The 16,346-nt window shown below is 38.4% G+C and overlaps 1 protein-coding gene across 14 annotated transcripts in view; it reads right to left on the bottom strand.

The window, feature by feature from the left end:
- Positions 1 to 790: 790 nt before the first annotated feature.
- MAGI2 (membrane associated guanylate kinase, WW and PDZ domain containing 2) overlaps positions 791 to 16,346 on the bottom strand; it is a 713,151-nt gene continuing 697,595 nt past the window's right edge. For 10 of the 14 annotated variants that reach the window (XM_033057426.2, XM_033057427.2, XM_033057432.2 and 7 more), the window contains one exon: positions 791 to 3,417. In XM_033057426.2, coding sequence (XP_032913317.1) covers positions 2,621 to 3,417 — 797 coding nt within the window. In that variant the 3' untranslated portion in view covers positions 791 to 2,620. The remainder of the gene's footprint in view (positions 3,418 to 16,346) is intronic. The other 4 variants (XM_033057436.2, XM_033057438.2, XM_033057437.2 and 1 more) reach the window with 3 other exon arrangements.

The raw sequence follows: 16,346 nt of genomic DNA, 5'->3' as shown, positions 1-16,346 counted from the left end.
TAAAACCTTTCTAGGGCTAGTTAGAACGGCTCGATTTTTGAGGTAAATAAGGTTTATGCTCAGGTTAATTCTGTATATGTGGTGTACTCTCAGAAGTTGTCTCTCACTGCTGGGACTCTTGCCACCCTGGTCCTGTGTCTCCTGGGACTGGAAGGACAATAAAGGTTTAGGCTTCTGCACCAAGGACATGATTTTCCTGTGTCTGTGTTGCCTCATAAGCCTTAACTTGCCATTATAAAATTTGTTAGGTTGTCTACATGTTTATTCATAAACTGGAGTAAGAAATTAAAATGATCTATTACCCTTTTTATAAGGCAGAAGTTAATTAGCTCTACTCATATGGAAGAAAATTATTGTTTCTCAGGGTGACACTGAAGCCTGTTACTCAAAATTAACACAAACTATATACAATTGAAAAAATGAAAGATTTTTTGGATATATATTTTATTTGACAGTGGTTTAGAATATCATACAGTAAACAAGATTTCTGTAAAAGTTAATTTATCCATAGTGGTGCGTTTCATAAAAATAGTTGCTCACTTACAGCCTTTCTGTGACTATTAATACATGGAATTATATTTATAGAGATAGAGCTGTACAAGGTAAATTCACAGCTAACACTACACAGAAATATTATTTGGAATGGGGTTTAGATGATGTGCTGTCTTCACAGGTTATCGATTACAGCCGCATAAAGCAATTACTGCACAAGGAGTAGCTGTGAACTGTGCAAATTAGAGTTTATGCAAGCATAATCTCAACTGTTTTTCAGATTTCATTGTTTGCTTTCTTTATACATAAAAATAAGATACTGGGACGTGCATCTACACTACAGAAGCATTGTCCAAAATCAGATTCAATAAATTAATGGCAAATTATATTGGATTCTAGTTCAGGGGATAAAGATTTTTTTTTCCCATTAAATAAGAATTTTATAAACAGCTACATGGATTTGTGCTTTTTTAGAAATTATAAATGGATTTTTCTTTCTTAAAAAAAAATAAAAATGTTTGAAAGCTGCAAAATCCTTGACTTGAGGCTTTTCAAATAATTGGACAGGAAGAAACATGTCTATAAATTTCGCAGTCCAGTGCAATGTTTGAGACATACAGTAATGTGCTAATTTCTTGGAACAAAGCCAATCTCAATCTAGGTTTTCAGCAGAGCATGTGAGGAACTAAGATTGCTAGTGAACAATAATTTTTAAATACGAATTTTTGACAGTACTTAGCTTTATGATTTTCTTTTTTAAATTACCAATGTATTATTGCCCAGGATTTTGTTTTAATTTTGACAGACGAATAAGCATACACACACTTACACAGACACACACACATCTTTTTGAAACAAGATAATGACTGATTGACTGAACTTGGAGTTATTTCCTGTGAAGGCAGACTGGAATGTTTACCTGGCACTTAAGGCTTAAAATTCAAAACAGACAAGCAAGAAAGATAAAAACCAAAAAGAAAACAAATGGTGATGGGGAAAAAATGGAAAAATGGAAACCATTCTAAAAAATGGAAAAATACTGAATTTACTGAATGAAGACACCAACAACTGTATTTCAGAAACCAGTCTAATTATTGTTGACATGTGCCTGAAAGGCACCTGCTCTGCCAAACTGAGGGGATGAGAGGTGAGAGTGTCCTAAGTAAATGCGGATGGGTATGAAACATAGCACTGTTGATAAGTGATGCTATCATCTTCTGCAGGAAGGAAAGGCCTTTCCTTAAGGAAACTGCAGCTTTTTCTCTGTAGCACTCTTCCTTTCATTGCAAGGGCCTTGCAGATGCCTGGGGTTTGAGCCTGACCAATTGGTTTGTGTGCTACCTCGCAGGACTTGGGGAACCTGTAATAAATCACTTTTGAGAATAATTTGCAAATACAACTCCACCTTAACTCCTTTCCAATGTACAGAAACATGGTTTGTTCACAAAAATGGCAGTAGAAATGGTATCACAGAAACTAATCCACTGGATTCCCCGCTCCTCCCGTAGCGCCCAGTGGACTATGCTACAGGGTACCACGTGGACTATCCCAAAGTGTTAACAGTGGAGACGTGTCATGGGTGTACAGTTCCGAATGATGCTTTAAAGAAACCCTTTAACCCCTGTCTAGATATGTCGAGAACAATTTATTTACAACATTTTAGCTCCATGAAAAGATCCTCTCTCGGTTTCAGCTTGCTCCGTGCAGTTTTATTTAAGGCGATGTTCCAGTTTGTGATTGCTCTAACTTGTTCCAGTTTCTTGATATAAAGTTTGAATGAAATCCAAGTCCTTCATGCAGTGGGAAAAAATGCTAAAGCTACACTGCACTATCCTTCTCTGATGTACTGTCCTTCATATTGTTTTGGTTTCTTCCATAGCTGCCAAAGTCCCTAAAATGGAACTGGGACTTTAGGGTCGATTTTAAATCTCTGTGTTGACTATATGCTTTTGAACTTATTAGATACTGTGCACATTGTCATGGAATTACACACTAATGTTTTCATTCCTCAATGCTTTGTGTATATGTGTGATAGTTAAAATAAATTAAAACAAACCAATGTGAGACAAAAAACTAAGAAGAATGTTCTGCGTCAGTTTGAGACAGTTAGAGGGCAACAGTCCCTTGCTTATCTGCTCATGGCAGAAGTACCAGACTTCAGGACGCTAGGTAGCTTATCCGAGCCAGGGATTTTCCAGGGCCCTGGAGAGACCGTTGCCTTTCGAACTGTGGTGTTGGTGCTGCGAGTGCTAATGGAGTGGAGATGTCCCTTCCTGGGGAACTCGCTGGGTTTCCCATCAGGGTCCCTCTGGCTGTGGTCCATATCACTTCCAGGCGAGCTGCAGCGGTTGCTACTGTATGCCTTGGTAGCTCCTGTATCGATCTTGACATGGTCGGGTGCTGCAGCTGACTTCTTCTCACTGGTGTTTGTGGATCTGTGATCTTTTTTGCCAAGAGATCCTCCTCTCTTGCTTTCTGGCTTCCTCAGCCTCCCAAACTGTTCATCACTGGTTCCGGCACACACGTGCTCTCTCGCGCCAGCCTCGATCATAACGCTGTGTCCCACCGCTTTGCTTTCTGAGGTGGGCCTGCCACCATCAGTGGTCTTATTTTTGCCTTCTGAATATCCTTTCCAAGAAGCCTCTTCGTGCTTTGACCTGTCTACCTTTTTAGGACTTGCTGACCTTTCTCTTTGTTCTCCTAACCTTTTCTTTTTGTGACCGTTCACCGAAAGCTCCTTTGGTTTCCTTACATCGTGTTCCCTCTTGATATCCCATGTTGGCTCTGGGCTTATCTGGTGAGAAGGGTCAGAGGGTGGGGCTATGTGTGATGAAGATAATGGTGAGATTATGTCGTCGAGGGAAAGAGCTACTTCCGGCAGACCTGGGGAGGTGGCAGAGGGAGCACTCCAGGAGTTTGGTTCGTCTGTTTTAAACAAAGAGAGGAGAGTTAAGGGCGTATTCAGCAGCACAGAGTGTATTGCACAGGCACATGTATTCTGAGCAACACTGATAACCAAACCGTTTACCACCCTTAAACCCCTTTGTTTCAGGTGAGGTGAAACTCCCTCAATTGTGAAACCAATAGTGAGAAAACCAAAAATAGTCTCTGCATAAAAAAGAAAAAAAAAAAAGAAAAAAAAAAGAAAAAAAAACCACCCCAAAAAGTACAGAAGACACAAGAACTACAAAGCTGGTAACTGCAAATGCTGGAAACCCCAGTCTTTTTCTAATACAGATTCTGCTTTCCTCTGCCTATGTTAAATTATTCTTAAAATAAAAAAGGCACATGCTCATGAAATCAAATAGTCTCTTTTGTGGCTGTATAATGGATTTCTTAGCTGGGCAATATCAGTGCTGTCTCTGAGGACAAATGAGAAGGACTTTCTGCCATCTATTAAACATGTCCCTACAAGCATATAATAATTGACAAGAATTTGTAGCTCAGATAAGGTCATCATTGAATTCTGTCTCATATTTTTTCTAAACAGATATAGTATTGCAGTGTTTATGGCCCCACAATTCTTACAGGGTACCTACACAGCTCTGCCTTTATATCACAGTGTCAGCTGCTGAGTCTCCTGGTTGTGCATTTTGAATTTCTTCTGGTTACTTAGCCTCAACACAATATGGTTGGATTTTGCAGATCCTGTTTAATTTAGCTAAATAAATGTCTCCTTTACTGAATCACAATGGTTTTCCTAATCCAAACCAGAATATTCTGGGATGTCTTTCTCTTGCATATACATCCTCATTTCTTATGATTAACCTCCTGGCAGAAAACAAATCCATCATGATTAATGACAGCATGGCTCCTATTCTTACCCGTCTACTTAGAGGTTAGAGAAATCACTGAACTTGGCTAATGTCATTCCCTATTTAGCACCATTGCCTGGCTTTGAACGCTATGAGGAATAATCTGTCAGAGATGAAGGACTGTCTCAGGAATCCATGGAAACGAGGTAGAACTGGTAGCAAGAGCTGCATATTTTATGGGGGAGAAAATGTAACCTTCTAGTAAAAAAAAACAAGTATGGACTTCTTCAGGTCAGGAGTAGTATCTCTCAGTGATATCAACTGCCCTTTAAAAAAGCAACATGCATTTCTCAGTGCTATGGCTGCTTTCAAATTATCATGGGGACAGACACTCGTCGTCTCGAAAAATGGAATAGATTCTACTGCCCAGCCTGGGATCTACAGCTTGCTTGACTAAAACAGCACTTTAAAGTTAATAGCTGGATTGAGTGATTGCTGTCTTGCAGATAAAAATAGGAGAGACAATAGTGAGGTGGGTGACGTAAAGGGAGGGAGCAGCACAGTTAGCTGAGGAGCTATTTATTTTCCCAGATGGTGTTTGTCATATGCTTTTGCATAATGAGCATATGTGTGGAGAGGATTAGCATTTGAGAGGGGTAGAAAGTACAAGTTCTGTGTAAGACAAATAAACATTGAGCTGGGAATCTAAATGGGCTGAGGGTCTCAACCGAATTTAAAAAAAAAAGAAATCACACTTTCTTACCCTCCAGTTAAGGGTGACTAATGTACCATCTGCTCCCAGCTTGGCACTCAAGCAAGAAAAAATAAGAGGAAGACTCGTGCACGTAGAGTGATCAGCTCCTAGGAGTTTGCCTACAAAAAGCATTGACTTTGATGGGCTTGTTCTTTACTCCTGTTCTTCTGCACCACCAGCCTGGTACAGGACCACAGAAGCACAGAACCCATCCTGGCTCTTCTTCAATCTGAAATCCAGGGGATGTCATTTTATTTAATACTTGAGCCAGTGACCATGTACAGAGTCAAAGTCATTAAAACTATCCTGGGACTCAGCAAAAAGCTGCCTATGTGCACCAGCAAGGTACCTGAAAAAACTGAAGAGGCCACCTTGAGCTTTGGAAAATTGAATTTGTACTTTTCATGGCATTGTTGCCCCTACCCACGGTAGGGGTGGTGCCAAGGGTTGGACCAATGTATTTGTCTGAACTACAATCTTCTCTCTTAGTTGTCCATGACATGTTGTTTTTCACAGTTTTTCAGTGTCAATGAAGAGCAGTGGGTCATTATCCAGTCTTATGTTAGGCTGTGAGAGCCTCTGATTACAGAAATAGTCTGTTACTTTGGGTAGTGTCAGCTGCACACCAGTAAAAACACCAAATAGTCTGGAGCAGCAAGATGCTTTTAGGTAACAGCACTGCCTCTGTGGAAAATGTACCACTATGCTCAAATCAGCTGCTTCTCCTCCAGGAGGACAAACCAGGGGCACCATTCAAAATCAAGGCTGCAAAAACCTCCTGTGGCTCCTCTGAGGCACAAATGTTATTTGTGGGATGCTCTGGAGAGGAGACCTGTGGGTTTGTGGCCTACTGCTTTATTCCCTGGAGATGACAGAATTCCTTCTACTTTCTTTTTTAAAGGGGATAAAACAACAACCAAATGCAATAGTGAGAAATCATAGTGGGTTAGAACATACTTCAACAAAAGTGAATCAGCATATCTCTTACATATACTGATATATACATATAGGTGTCTATAAACTGGGACATGCCATATTATATGCATTACTGTATTTTATCTCTCACCCAGAAAACCCTAAATAAAAGACAACTTGGCCAACTAAGCAAGAAAACTTGTAGGCACAGCTTTTTAAGTTTGGCTGTTGGTGAACCCCAGGTGGGTCACAGGCTGCACTGTGTTTAAAATACTTGCTGGGAAGGCACCTATATATAAGTTGTATTTCCAGTGGTTATGGAGCCATGTTGCCATGGAATAAAACTATAATTTGTATTCTTTGGAAATACAGCACTTGCAAGTAAGAAGAAAACGACTTTCTTTAAGGTTTAAGTACCATCAGTCTGAGACAGCCAAACCCAACCTAACCAGCTTTTCTTTCAAATGAAATGACATTATATAGAAAATTGTCCTCAGCCTTGGTAGACATTAATGTCAACAGGCCATTGTTGCAATATGTCATTGGCTAGTGAGGAGAATATTCATGTGAGGGTATTGTAGGCACCTTCCCACTAATGTTTGAACATTATGGAAAAATATAAAAATTACTAGAGTAGAGCAAAGTGCAGGAATGTAAGTAATTTGTTGCTCAGAAGAAAAACCTTTTAAAGAGCTGTGTTCAAGCCATAAGGGTTCATTTGGATTTGTTCAACCAGCACTAAAATGATTGCTTCTCTATAACAAATATAAACAGGAGAAAAATGTAAAATTTTATCCTGCAGAGCAGTTAAACTAGTAATTTATTTTCATGATTATACTCAGTTTCTAGCTGCATTTTCAAGAGAGTTATTAATATTTCTGAATGCTTTTTATTCTGTTGGTCTAAGGCTTTTTATAAAACCTTTGTGTTAATTTGGAACATTATCTACTTTTACTGTCTGTTATTCCACCATATCTCAAAGCATTTTGTAAACATACTAAACAAGAGGCAGAGCTGATTTTACTTTTTTCTTCCTTCACCTCTGGGAGGAACTGAAAACAGTATTTGCTTAACAGAGCAGGAACTACTAATGCCCAAACAACTTGCAAGCAGATGAGAAAGATATTGCATTCAGTTGCAACTGCTGGAGAGATTCAGGGACAACATAGTTTTAAACTTGTTTCTGACTTTGTCACCATTGATAACACCCTTACTGTAGGAAAAATTGTTTTTCAAAAGTATACCTCTCACTGAACGTTAATAGATGCCTTCTTTCTTTCTTTGAAGGGAGAAAATCTCCCTTGACCTATACTAGTTTAGACAAGACAAATGAGCTGGGAGCAGAACTAAAATCTGTCACTGTGATGGCATTTCATTTGGTATAATTTAATAGGTGTTTACTGGGTGGCTTTTAGTTTCCACAAGCTACTATAACACAAGTTGGTGGCACTTCTCCATGGGATGTGTAAGAATAACTCACCTATGACCAGCTTTGCAAACTCCCAGGCAAAGGAGTAAATTGTTAACTAAGAGACACCACAGACACAAGATCTGGAGTGTGTGGGAGGACGAGTGGGAGATGAACACAACAGTTTGGGGGAAGAGTGACACAGGGAAAAAACATCAGGAGCAGAATTTTCTGTCTAAAGGTTTTTTTTATTTGAGGTAGAGCTGCCACATACATGAATTGTTTGTTTTGCTCTGTCAGCTCTTACACATTCAATGGAGTGGAAATAGACTCTCATGAGTCTATTTGCTCCTGTCTTAACTGTTCTACCTGGATCCAGTGCTTGCTGATGGCTGAACCATGAAAAAAGAACCCTGGCTTTAGTCCTCATAGAGAGGAGAGCTCTGCCCATGGACCTCTGATTTGTGGCTCTGATTTATCACATCAAAATATTTTAGATAATTGTATTATAATTTATCAAGGATGTGTGATTTTTCATCAGATATAATTATCCATAAAGCACTAATATTAATTTAATTGGATATTTAGTAGTAAGAGTAGAAATTACATCACATTTTTTACTTAAGTACAATAAAATCTCAAAGCCTTTTTAATTTTTGAATTATATGAATAATGTACAATATATTAAAGCTTTGAACACTTTCATTAGTCTGAATGAAGTGTTTTATGAAATGTCTAAGCAGCTGCTCTCATATCTTCCCAGAATTATTTTCCTGGGGAATCAAAGAGGGTTTGATTGAATAAAAAAACATGGTGCTTTATTTTTTCCCCCCATTTTTTTGTCTGAAATTATGTATTGCCAGGAGGTGGCAAGCAGTTCTTATAGATGCTGCTATTAACAAAAATGGGACAAATTGTCCCCTGGTGAGCATCCACTAATGTTGGCAGTGCTACACCAGGAGTGCATTCGGGTCTTTCTCATTATAGCTTGACATGTCTTTGATGTTCCTGATTGCATTGGTCTCCTGAAGCTTTTCTTTAATGCACTCTAAGGAGGGATATTTCAAAAAAATACAAAGAATCTTTAATATTTTATCCTGACACTTCCACAATCCAAACACACAGCACCCTTTGTCTCCTGAAATTAATGATTCTCTGAAGATTTCATGTTTAGAAAAGCTCTTGGTACTTTCCGTTCAGCTATCAGCCTTATGGAAATGTCACACAATATGCCATCTTTTCCCCCAGTCTCTCCCAGAAAGTGAGTGGCAATGGGCTTTGCCCCACCTTATGGCCTGCCTGTACTTCTAGCTCTAAATTGTAATTCCTGTTAATTATTCAATATGCTATGCAAGTGTTTTCTCACAAATCACACTTTTCTTGGCTTAAAATTACACTTTGCTTGTCTGCCTTCCACTGAACTTATCCACATTTAGATCCCTGAACACCAAGTAGCCCTGGAAGCAACCACCAGTGGGTTTAGGGGTCTTCTGCTGTGATAATGTTCTTCCTTTGCTCAGTCACTGTGGGCACATCCAGGTGGGATAGCCTTTCTATCATTAGTATTGCTCTTATGCTTTACAAAGGTATGATGGCAATGTGCTATGGGTGCAAAATGTATAGGAATTAGATATATGCCATATACATTTATGAAAACAAACCCAGGTTATACTCAGTTATTTTGGTATATGAACTACTTCTCCTTTCTCACACATGCAGTTGAGTGATCAGCTTAGTATTTTGAAGTCTTGTTTCTGATATAATGGAAACCTAGCCTAATTATTTGCTATCTTAACATGGCCATATTTGTGAAACCACTTATCTGTTTGTACTCAACAACATCACTGTGACTCTGAATGTATAGAGTACATTATAAATATAACTTTAAATGTAGCTTTGCTCAAGAGCAGAATTTTCTACTTTTTAGTAATTAGTTTTTTGGCTTCACACATTTGTTTTTCCAAAGTTTGAGGATGATTGCTCAGGGTAATCAGAGTTAACAAGTCACAAAAGATTACAGGAAAACAAATATGCATCTGAGCCCTGACATCTTTCACTTCTAAATTTTGTGCTTGGCATTTTCAAAAGAGCAGAATGATTCATTAAGAAAGACACTTATTTGAGGTATGAAACAATGCCAGACCTAGTTTTTCTGTCCCCAAAGTCATGCATTTTTGTTTTTGTCTCTGGTCTAATACTGGAAAAGGTGGCTATTATTCCTATTACATGGAGCTGAACTCAAGAATCACAAGAACTCAAGAATCACAAGAAGAGATATAAACGTAAGCGTAGTGTAAGTAATGAATACTTCTATCTCCTTTGTAAACTTGAAATGTTTAATTTTACATCCAGAAAACTCAGCTACTGACTTATTCCAACACTGGGAAGCAAGTTCTACATCCTGCTTGGCTCAGTGCCATTGATACTCAGATGCCCTACTTGGTCATTACTGATGAGCAACTATTTAGTTCCTTTGGGTTCATTATATCCATCTACCATTGTATACTTTACCTAGACATTAAATGGAAGATGCCCTAAATATTTTTGCAGCAGACACAGTGTTCATAAAGTTCTTGCAAGGGTCATTTAATGAGACTTTGAATGATCTCATCTCAGGTAAAATGAATTTTCATCACCTTTTCTGTACTCTGCTTAGAGGTTTGTTAGAGAAGTCCTTTCATGTTGAGAGATCTAATTTTAGAATTATTGCAACATTTCAGAAAGAACAGACTGTTAGTTATGCTTGAAGACCAAATCTACAGAAGCTCAGGACATGATCTTGGTGTTGGAGCTAAGGGAACAGAGAGAAATGGAAAATTTAAACTTCAGTAAGAGAGGGCAAAACTGTATATTGCAAGGAAAAAAAGTTTAAAAGTTCTTTAGAAAAATGCTGAATGTTTTCTTGAAACAAGAAAGCCACACACATTGATTTGTGTTTGCTTTAATCTGTAGCAAGCACTATGGATGAAAGCACTTCTCATTTTTTTATGTAATGTCGTCTTTTGAATATGGTTAACAAACATGAGAAGCAAGTGATCTAACTTGGAGGGTTCCTATTATTATTCTGCACTGGTTTTGATCCTACATTATTATACCGAGGACATCATCAGTAAATCCCTTTCCTGAGTTAGTTCTTTAATTATGGCACTGTTTCACTGTGTAAAATACTGTTTCACCAGTATTTTACTGTTCTTGCCACTCGAGATAATAATTTAATTGCCTCAGATTCAGAGAGAGAGGTGTCTCAAAGGAATTTTGGAAATAGATGTCTACTCTTCTGCTGAACATGTACACAACCAATGTTGGGGAGTTCCTTACAGAAAACCCTTTTGGGAGGCTGTGGATCAAAGCTGAGTGGATGAACACAGAGTTCTACACCCATCAGGTCCTTTATAGAAAACACAGGCCACTGCAAGTAAGTGGCCTGAGAGCTTTCAGGCTGACACTGGAGATAACGAATGAATTCAGAAGCTCAGACTTTCTGCCATGGAGAGCAGGTGGCCTGGATTGTCTTGGATGATCTTGGGGTGCTGCTTTAGCTCTTTCCTGGTTACTCTCCCATTATTCACCCCTTAAATATAAATCACATCCATAAACAATTCACTGTGGTTTTGTAATAGTGTCTAAGCTCTGCATCATCATTTGGCTTCCTTCCTTCCTTCCTTCCTTCCTTCCTTCCTTCCTTCCTTCCTTCCTTCCTTCCTTCCTTCCTTCCTTCCTTCCTTCCTTCCTTCCTTCCTTCCTTCCTTCCTTCCTTCCTTCCTTCTTTCCTTCCTTCCTTCCTTCCTTCCTTCCCCTTATATATTTTCGTAAGTGATATTTTTATGCTTTTATATTGTTGTGTTACAATAGGTAATAATAACCAAAATGGCTACATGCCTGCTTTCCATTTCAACCAAGTTGTTCTAAAATAAACCCCATACATACATACATGCATACATACATACTTACATATATACACATAAACATTTTATACATATAGATACATATATACACACATAAATATACACATATATTTATGTGTGTATATGTGTGTATTTATATATATATATATTTTTAAACACCAATCATTCAGTGGGCCTTCATTCTAATCCCCCCCAAGGCATCTATTAACAAGAACTGCAGTTACCAGTGCCTCCAGGGATAGGTTGTAACACTTGGTAAATCAGATTTTTCCTCGAATCAGCTTAATCCATCTGCAGAAATGTTGCAGCATTACTAATACTAAAAGAGCTGAAGTGGAGAGTAGCAGCCTGCATGGGGCTTTTTCCCTCCACAGGAAGCTCCTCACTGTTATGTCAATGTTAAGTCTGTGGACAGCTTAAGTACCAGTCTTGAGTGATGCTGCTCTAACCACACATTATCATTCAATGGGTCCTCCAAGTGGTTTGGTGCCCTTTTTGAAGTGCTGAGCATCTCACATATTTATCAGATCAGACCACTCAGGCAATACTGGTCCTGTCAATAAAGAAGGTTTTATTTTTCCCTGTGTGGTCAGGCACTAGAGTAGAACTGCAGAAACCTCAGCAGTTCTCTCCCAGAGCCATGCTGGAAAAACTACATTGGAAGTTACTGTATAATTAAAAAAGATAATGACTTTCAAATTAGTTTTTATTAATAGAATTAAGCCACAGTAAGTCATAAAAGGTGTTCATAAATATGTTAATAAAATGTGTGGTATTAATGAAAAACATTCTGCAGAGACTGAATAATTTAAGAGTTGGCTATTACATACTTAATTAAAGTTAAATATTAAAATTATTAATTATCACAGCTAAAAATGGGTGTTAACAGTAGGCATCACATTCAATCAGGTCAACAAATAGCTGTCATTATTAAAAGCATGTAGATAATAAATAAAATTTACTTAATAAGTGAGGAATTCAGAGCATTTTGACTGTGTATGAAATGTTCCTAGAAAGTTGTTTCTGAGGTTCTCACTCTACAAATGAGAGCAGGATCTTAAACAAAACACTTGGTTTGAACTCAGTCACACACCTCAGTAAGCAGTTTTGCTCTGCTTAGGTAGCAGCTGCAGAAGCAGTTTTAGTCTTGCTTCAGCAAACTCTTTTTAAGCTGGGGGTCTTTAGGCAATGAAGGTGCAGAGCTGACTCTGGGACCACCTCTGCTGCCAGGGCTGTTGTAGTATCTGGTATCTTTGGGACATTGAGACAAATTTATCTGAAAAGTCTACAAGGAGATGGATGCGCACGAATAAATGATTGTTACACTGTAATATTCAGCTCCCAATCAGTAAACACAAACTACATGTTCTAAGGAAACCCAGATGTCCAAAATTCTGGGTTGCATATCTGTGTTGCTCTTGTTCAACAAAACTCATGTTTATTAAGCATTGGTCAGAGAGTCACAGTTACCTCATATCGTCAAAGTGAAAAAAGCCCACATTTAATTTTATTTATTTATTTTTTTGTGTGTGTTTTGTTTTTGTTTGTTTGTTTGTTTTTTTAACCTAAGCTAAGCTCTAAGAAATCTGACTAAAGCCATGACCTCTGCTAAGCCTTCCCTGTGGCTGGGTCACAAAGCATCAGCCAGGAGTTGCACCACGGGATGGTGGAGCCAGGACAGAGGCAGGACCTGCAAGTCCCTCTACAGACAGAGCTTGCCTTCTCCTCCCTAATGGTTGGAAGAACAGCTTTGTGTGTCACTCTCAGTGTGATCATTTGGACTCATCATATTTCTGATGCCAATGAGGAGAGATCATGAGAAGCCTTGTTAGTTTAATTTAGTCCTGGGTATCACAGTAGGGCCACTGGCAAGGCTCTGACACAGGGATTGGGTGGTACAGGAATATTCCCGTGTGCCTTCACACTATTCCTGTTGGTACACAGCTCCCTGTGGCAAGGACACCATCACAGATACGTGGGGAAGCTAACTCTGAGTAAGAACAAACTGCAGTGATGCAGTCTTGCTATTAATTGGATTCTGTGGCAAATGAAAGGGACTGAGAGGTGAGCAGCAGGAGAGGGATTTTCTGGGGTATTATGCTGCAACAGCAGGACTGGAGTTAGTCCTATGGCAAACTGCAGAGACACAGTGAGTATAACTGAATTCCTATTTTACCTATGTGTCTGGATTAAATGAAGAATGGAAAAACTGATCTTGTGGAGACAGAGGTATGGCTGTGTTCTTTCAGGTCTTGTATTTTGGGTACTTATCTTCTAGTATTGTCAATTGGATGGAAATACAGGAAACCATGAAAATAAATGTTAGAAAAAGATTTGTGGGTGGGACTTTCCCCTTCTTTGGGAAGTCTACTTGCCAGTATATGTGACCCAAACCTGGGATAATGTTTGTTCATCTGTTTTATTCACTGTAGTTTAGCTGTAATTATCTACACTTTACACCATAGTAGTAAATCTACTCCAGAATATTATATTAGAATAATTAAGCTTTAATTACAAGAGAACTTGCTCAACAACCTTATTAATAAATCTTTGCTCTGATGTGGAAGGACACTGCCAATTTTGGTGTGGATTAAGGTTCTACTTTAGTAATAATACTGAGTAGTCAAATAGGAATTTTAATCTTTAAAGTGCTTCTCAAGCATTAAATAATTAATCCACATAACACTCTCAGGAGATAGGTAAGTAAATATTACTATCCCTGTTATAGAGATGGGGGAAGCTGGGGTTAGACTATTTAGCTAGACTGGCCTGAATTCCCTGGGAGTGTAATTACCGAAGCAATGTTTAGAACTCAGTATTTTTGCATTTAAAAAGTGAGGAAAAGGTATTGCCTTCCTGGAAGCTCAAAGTCATTGCCACAAAACTGAAGGTGTCCTCTCATGATTCCCTGTTTCTTTCAAGACCATGTTTTCTGTTTCTATACCAAGGGATAACAGTTCTGCATATCTTTTGAACTAGAAATTTGCTATAAGACAGAAATAACTATATGCTCCCACTTGTACATACACATCCACTGTTACTTAATAGAAAGATGTTCTACTTTTCTGCCAGCTGCCACATATTTATTAAATACTAAAGACATGTTTAGAAAGCAGGTTTTAATATTCATTTTTGCCCTTGAATAGTTTTTACCCATAGCACTAAAACATTCTAGAACCTTTGGGAGCCCATATTCAAATTGCCTGTTGCTTTTAGACCAATTTTATTAACCAGTATATTGGTTCATTTAGTTAGTTTTTTTTTTTCTTTTTACACACCACAGGTTCCTGAAATTAAGTTGGTATTGCTAGAAATAAGAAGGTGGTATTGGGAATGCAGTAGGAATATTAATGAATGTTTGCTGTTCCACCAAGGTGGTCACAGGCAGAAAGGGCACTTTTCCAAAATGACTATTGATTTTTGCACTTACATCAGATAAATGATACATGGGGTAGTTCAAGTTTCAAATAACACTCAACCTCAGCTCTGGAGATTTATAAAATGAGCATTAAAAATAGGATGAACTGGATTATCTGATCAGTACTCTGACCAGATAGAAGTATCTGCCTTCAAAGTATGAGCCAAATGCTTTAGCCATTTATTAGACAAATGTAAATGCTTCAGACATTGTAATAAATAGAACTAGAAAAATCAGTTTGTAGCAGACTGCAAACTGGAGATTTTGAAGGATATAACTATATTCAAACAATAACCCCACAGTATAAGCTTCCAATTTTCAATCTATTTTTTGCAGATATACATGCAGTGGTCACTAGTAAGGGCTACCAAAGCCATAGTGCAAGGAAACACAGGCATGGATCATTTGATCTGGAGGTGCCTTTCAAACTACTGCATCTCTCCTGTCCTATGTCTAAGTAAGCCTGCTGATCATCTTCCAGAAGTGATTAATTGTACAAAAGGGAACAATTCCTTTGGGTGAGATGTGGTCTTATAACAGACAGCTCTGTGATGCCATGGTAGAAACTCTCTTAAGGCATACTAGAATGGTCAATTTATCTCTTCTGCTTCAGGAAATTTGACTCCTGGCTCAGTGCTCTAATGAATGGTAGCACAGCACATTTTTTGGTTGGGATAAGCCGCATCAAAATGGGCTCTTTAGGAAAATTCTTCTCCTCCAAACTCTTTCATTAAAAACACCTGAAATGGAGATATTTTATAACAAATATGTTTTCATTTGACATGACACTGCATTTTGCATCAAGCATTTCAGTTTTAGTGTTGACCAGAACTAAAGTTCTTTTGATTTTCTGGATATGTTACACTGAGAAAAAAATTCTGTTGCAACACTTCCCGTCAAATAAACGAGAACCATTCACAGCTGGGTGACTGTGCAAAACTAACTTTAGCTATATTTATAGAGTATTTAAATTTCTACTTATTTCAGGAAAAATACTTATTTCCTGTGTATGTTTTTCTGTAGGAGGAGAAATAAAGATGATGCCTAGAAAGCTGAGGTTGTAAATATGCAGAATTTATGTTGGACCTGCAGTTCATTGAGCTGAACAGTGGAACTTGTGACATGGCCTGAATGGCAGCCTGGATATGTAACCTCTCTGAGCTACTTTAAATGAAGAACAAAACAGAGGTAAGGTGAGAATACAAGGAATGGTGGGATTTACATTTCTATATGATGCAGGAACTTTGCAGCTAGGAGGTCTCTGATGCTGACAACACACTTCAAATACATGGGAACGTTTCCAAATAGCCTCTAGATGTGTCCAGCTCTGCAGCAGCAAAGTATATGAATGTGTCTGTGTTCAAAAATTCTTATTTATATGCACTGAATGGAAATAAGCTCTAATTGGAAACACATTGGTTAGATTACCTGGATCTGCAGGCACAAGACTGGTAACTTTAGTCCAGTTTAGTGCCTGGTTGCTGGGGGCAGGAATTCTGTGAGCATCACACTGAAGGAGCTACTTGAATCTCAAAGGCTGGAAGACACCTCTGGATGTCTCTCCCTTCCTATTTCCAACCTGTCTACTTCAATGTGTGAGACTGTCCTTGTAATTGTAGGAAATGTACCACATTGTGCAAAGCCAGCAGCAGACAGAGCTGAATGCATCTGGACACTGCTGTGTTTTCTGTGATGACAG

Source organism: Catharus ustulatus, chromosome 4 (assembly GCF_009819885.2).
Source record: "Catharus ustulatus isolate bCatUst1 chromosome 4, bCatUst1.pri.v2, whole genome shotgun sequence".
NCBI lineage: Eukaryota > Metazoa > Chordata > Aves > Passeriformes > Turdidae > Catharus > Catharus ustulatus.
This window is presented reverse-complemented; position numbering and strand designations above follow the sequence as displayed.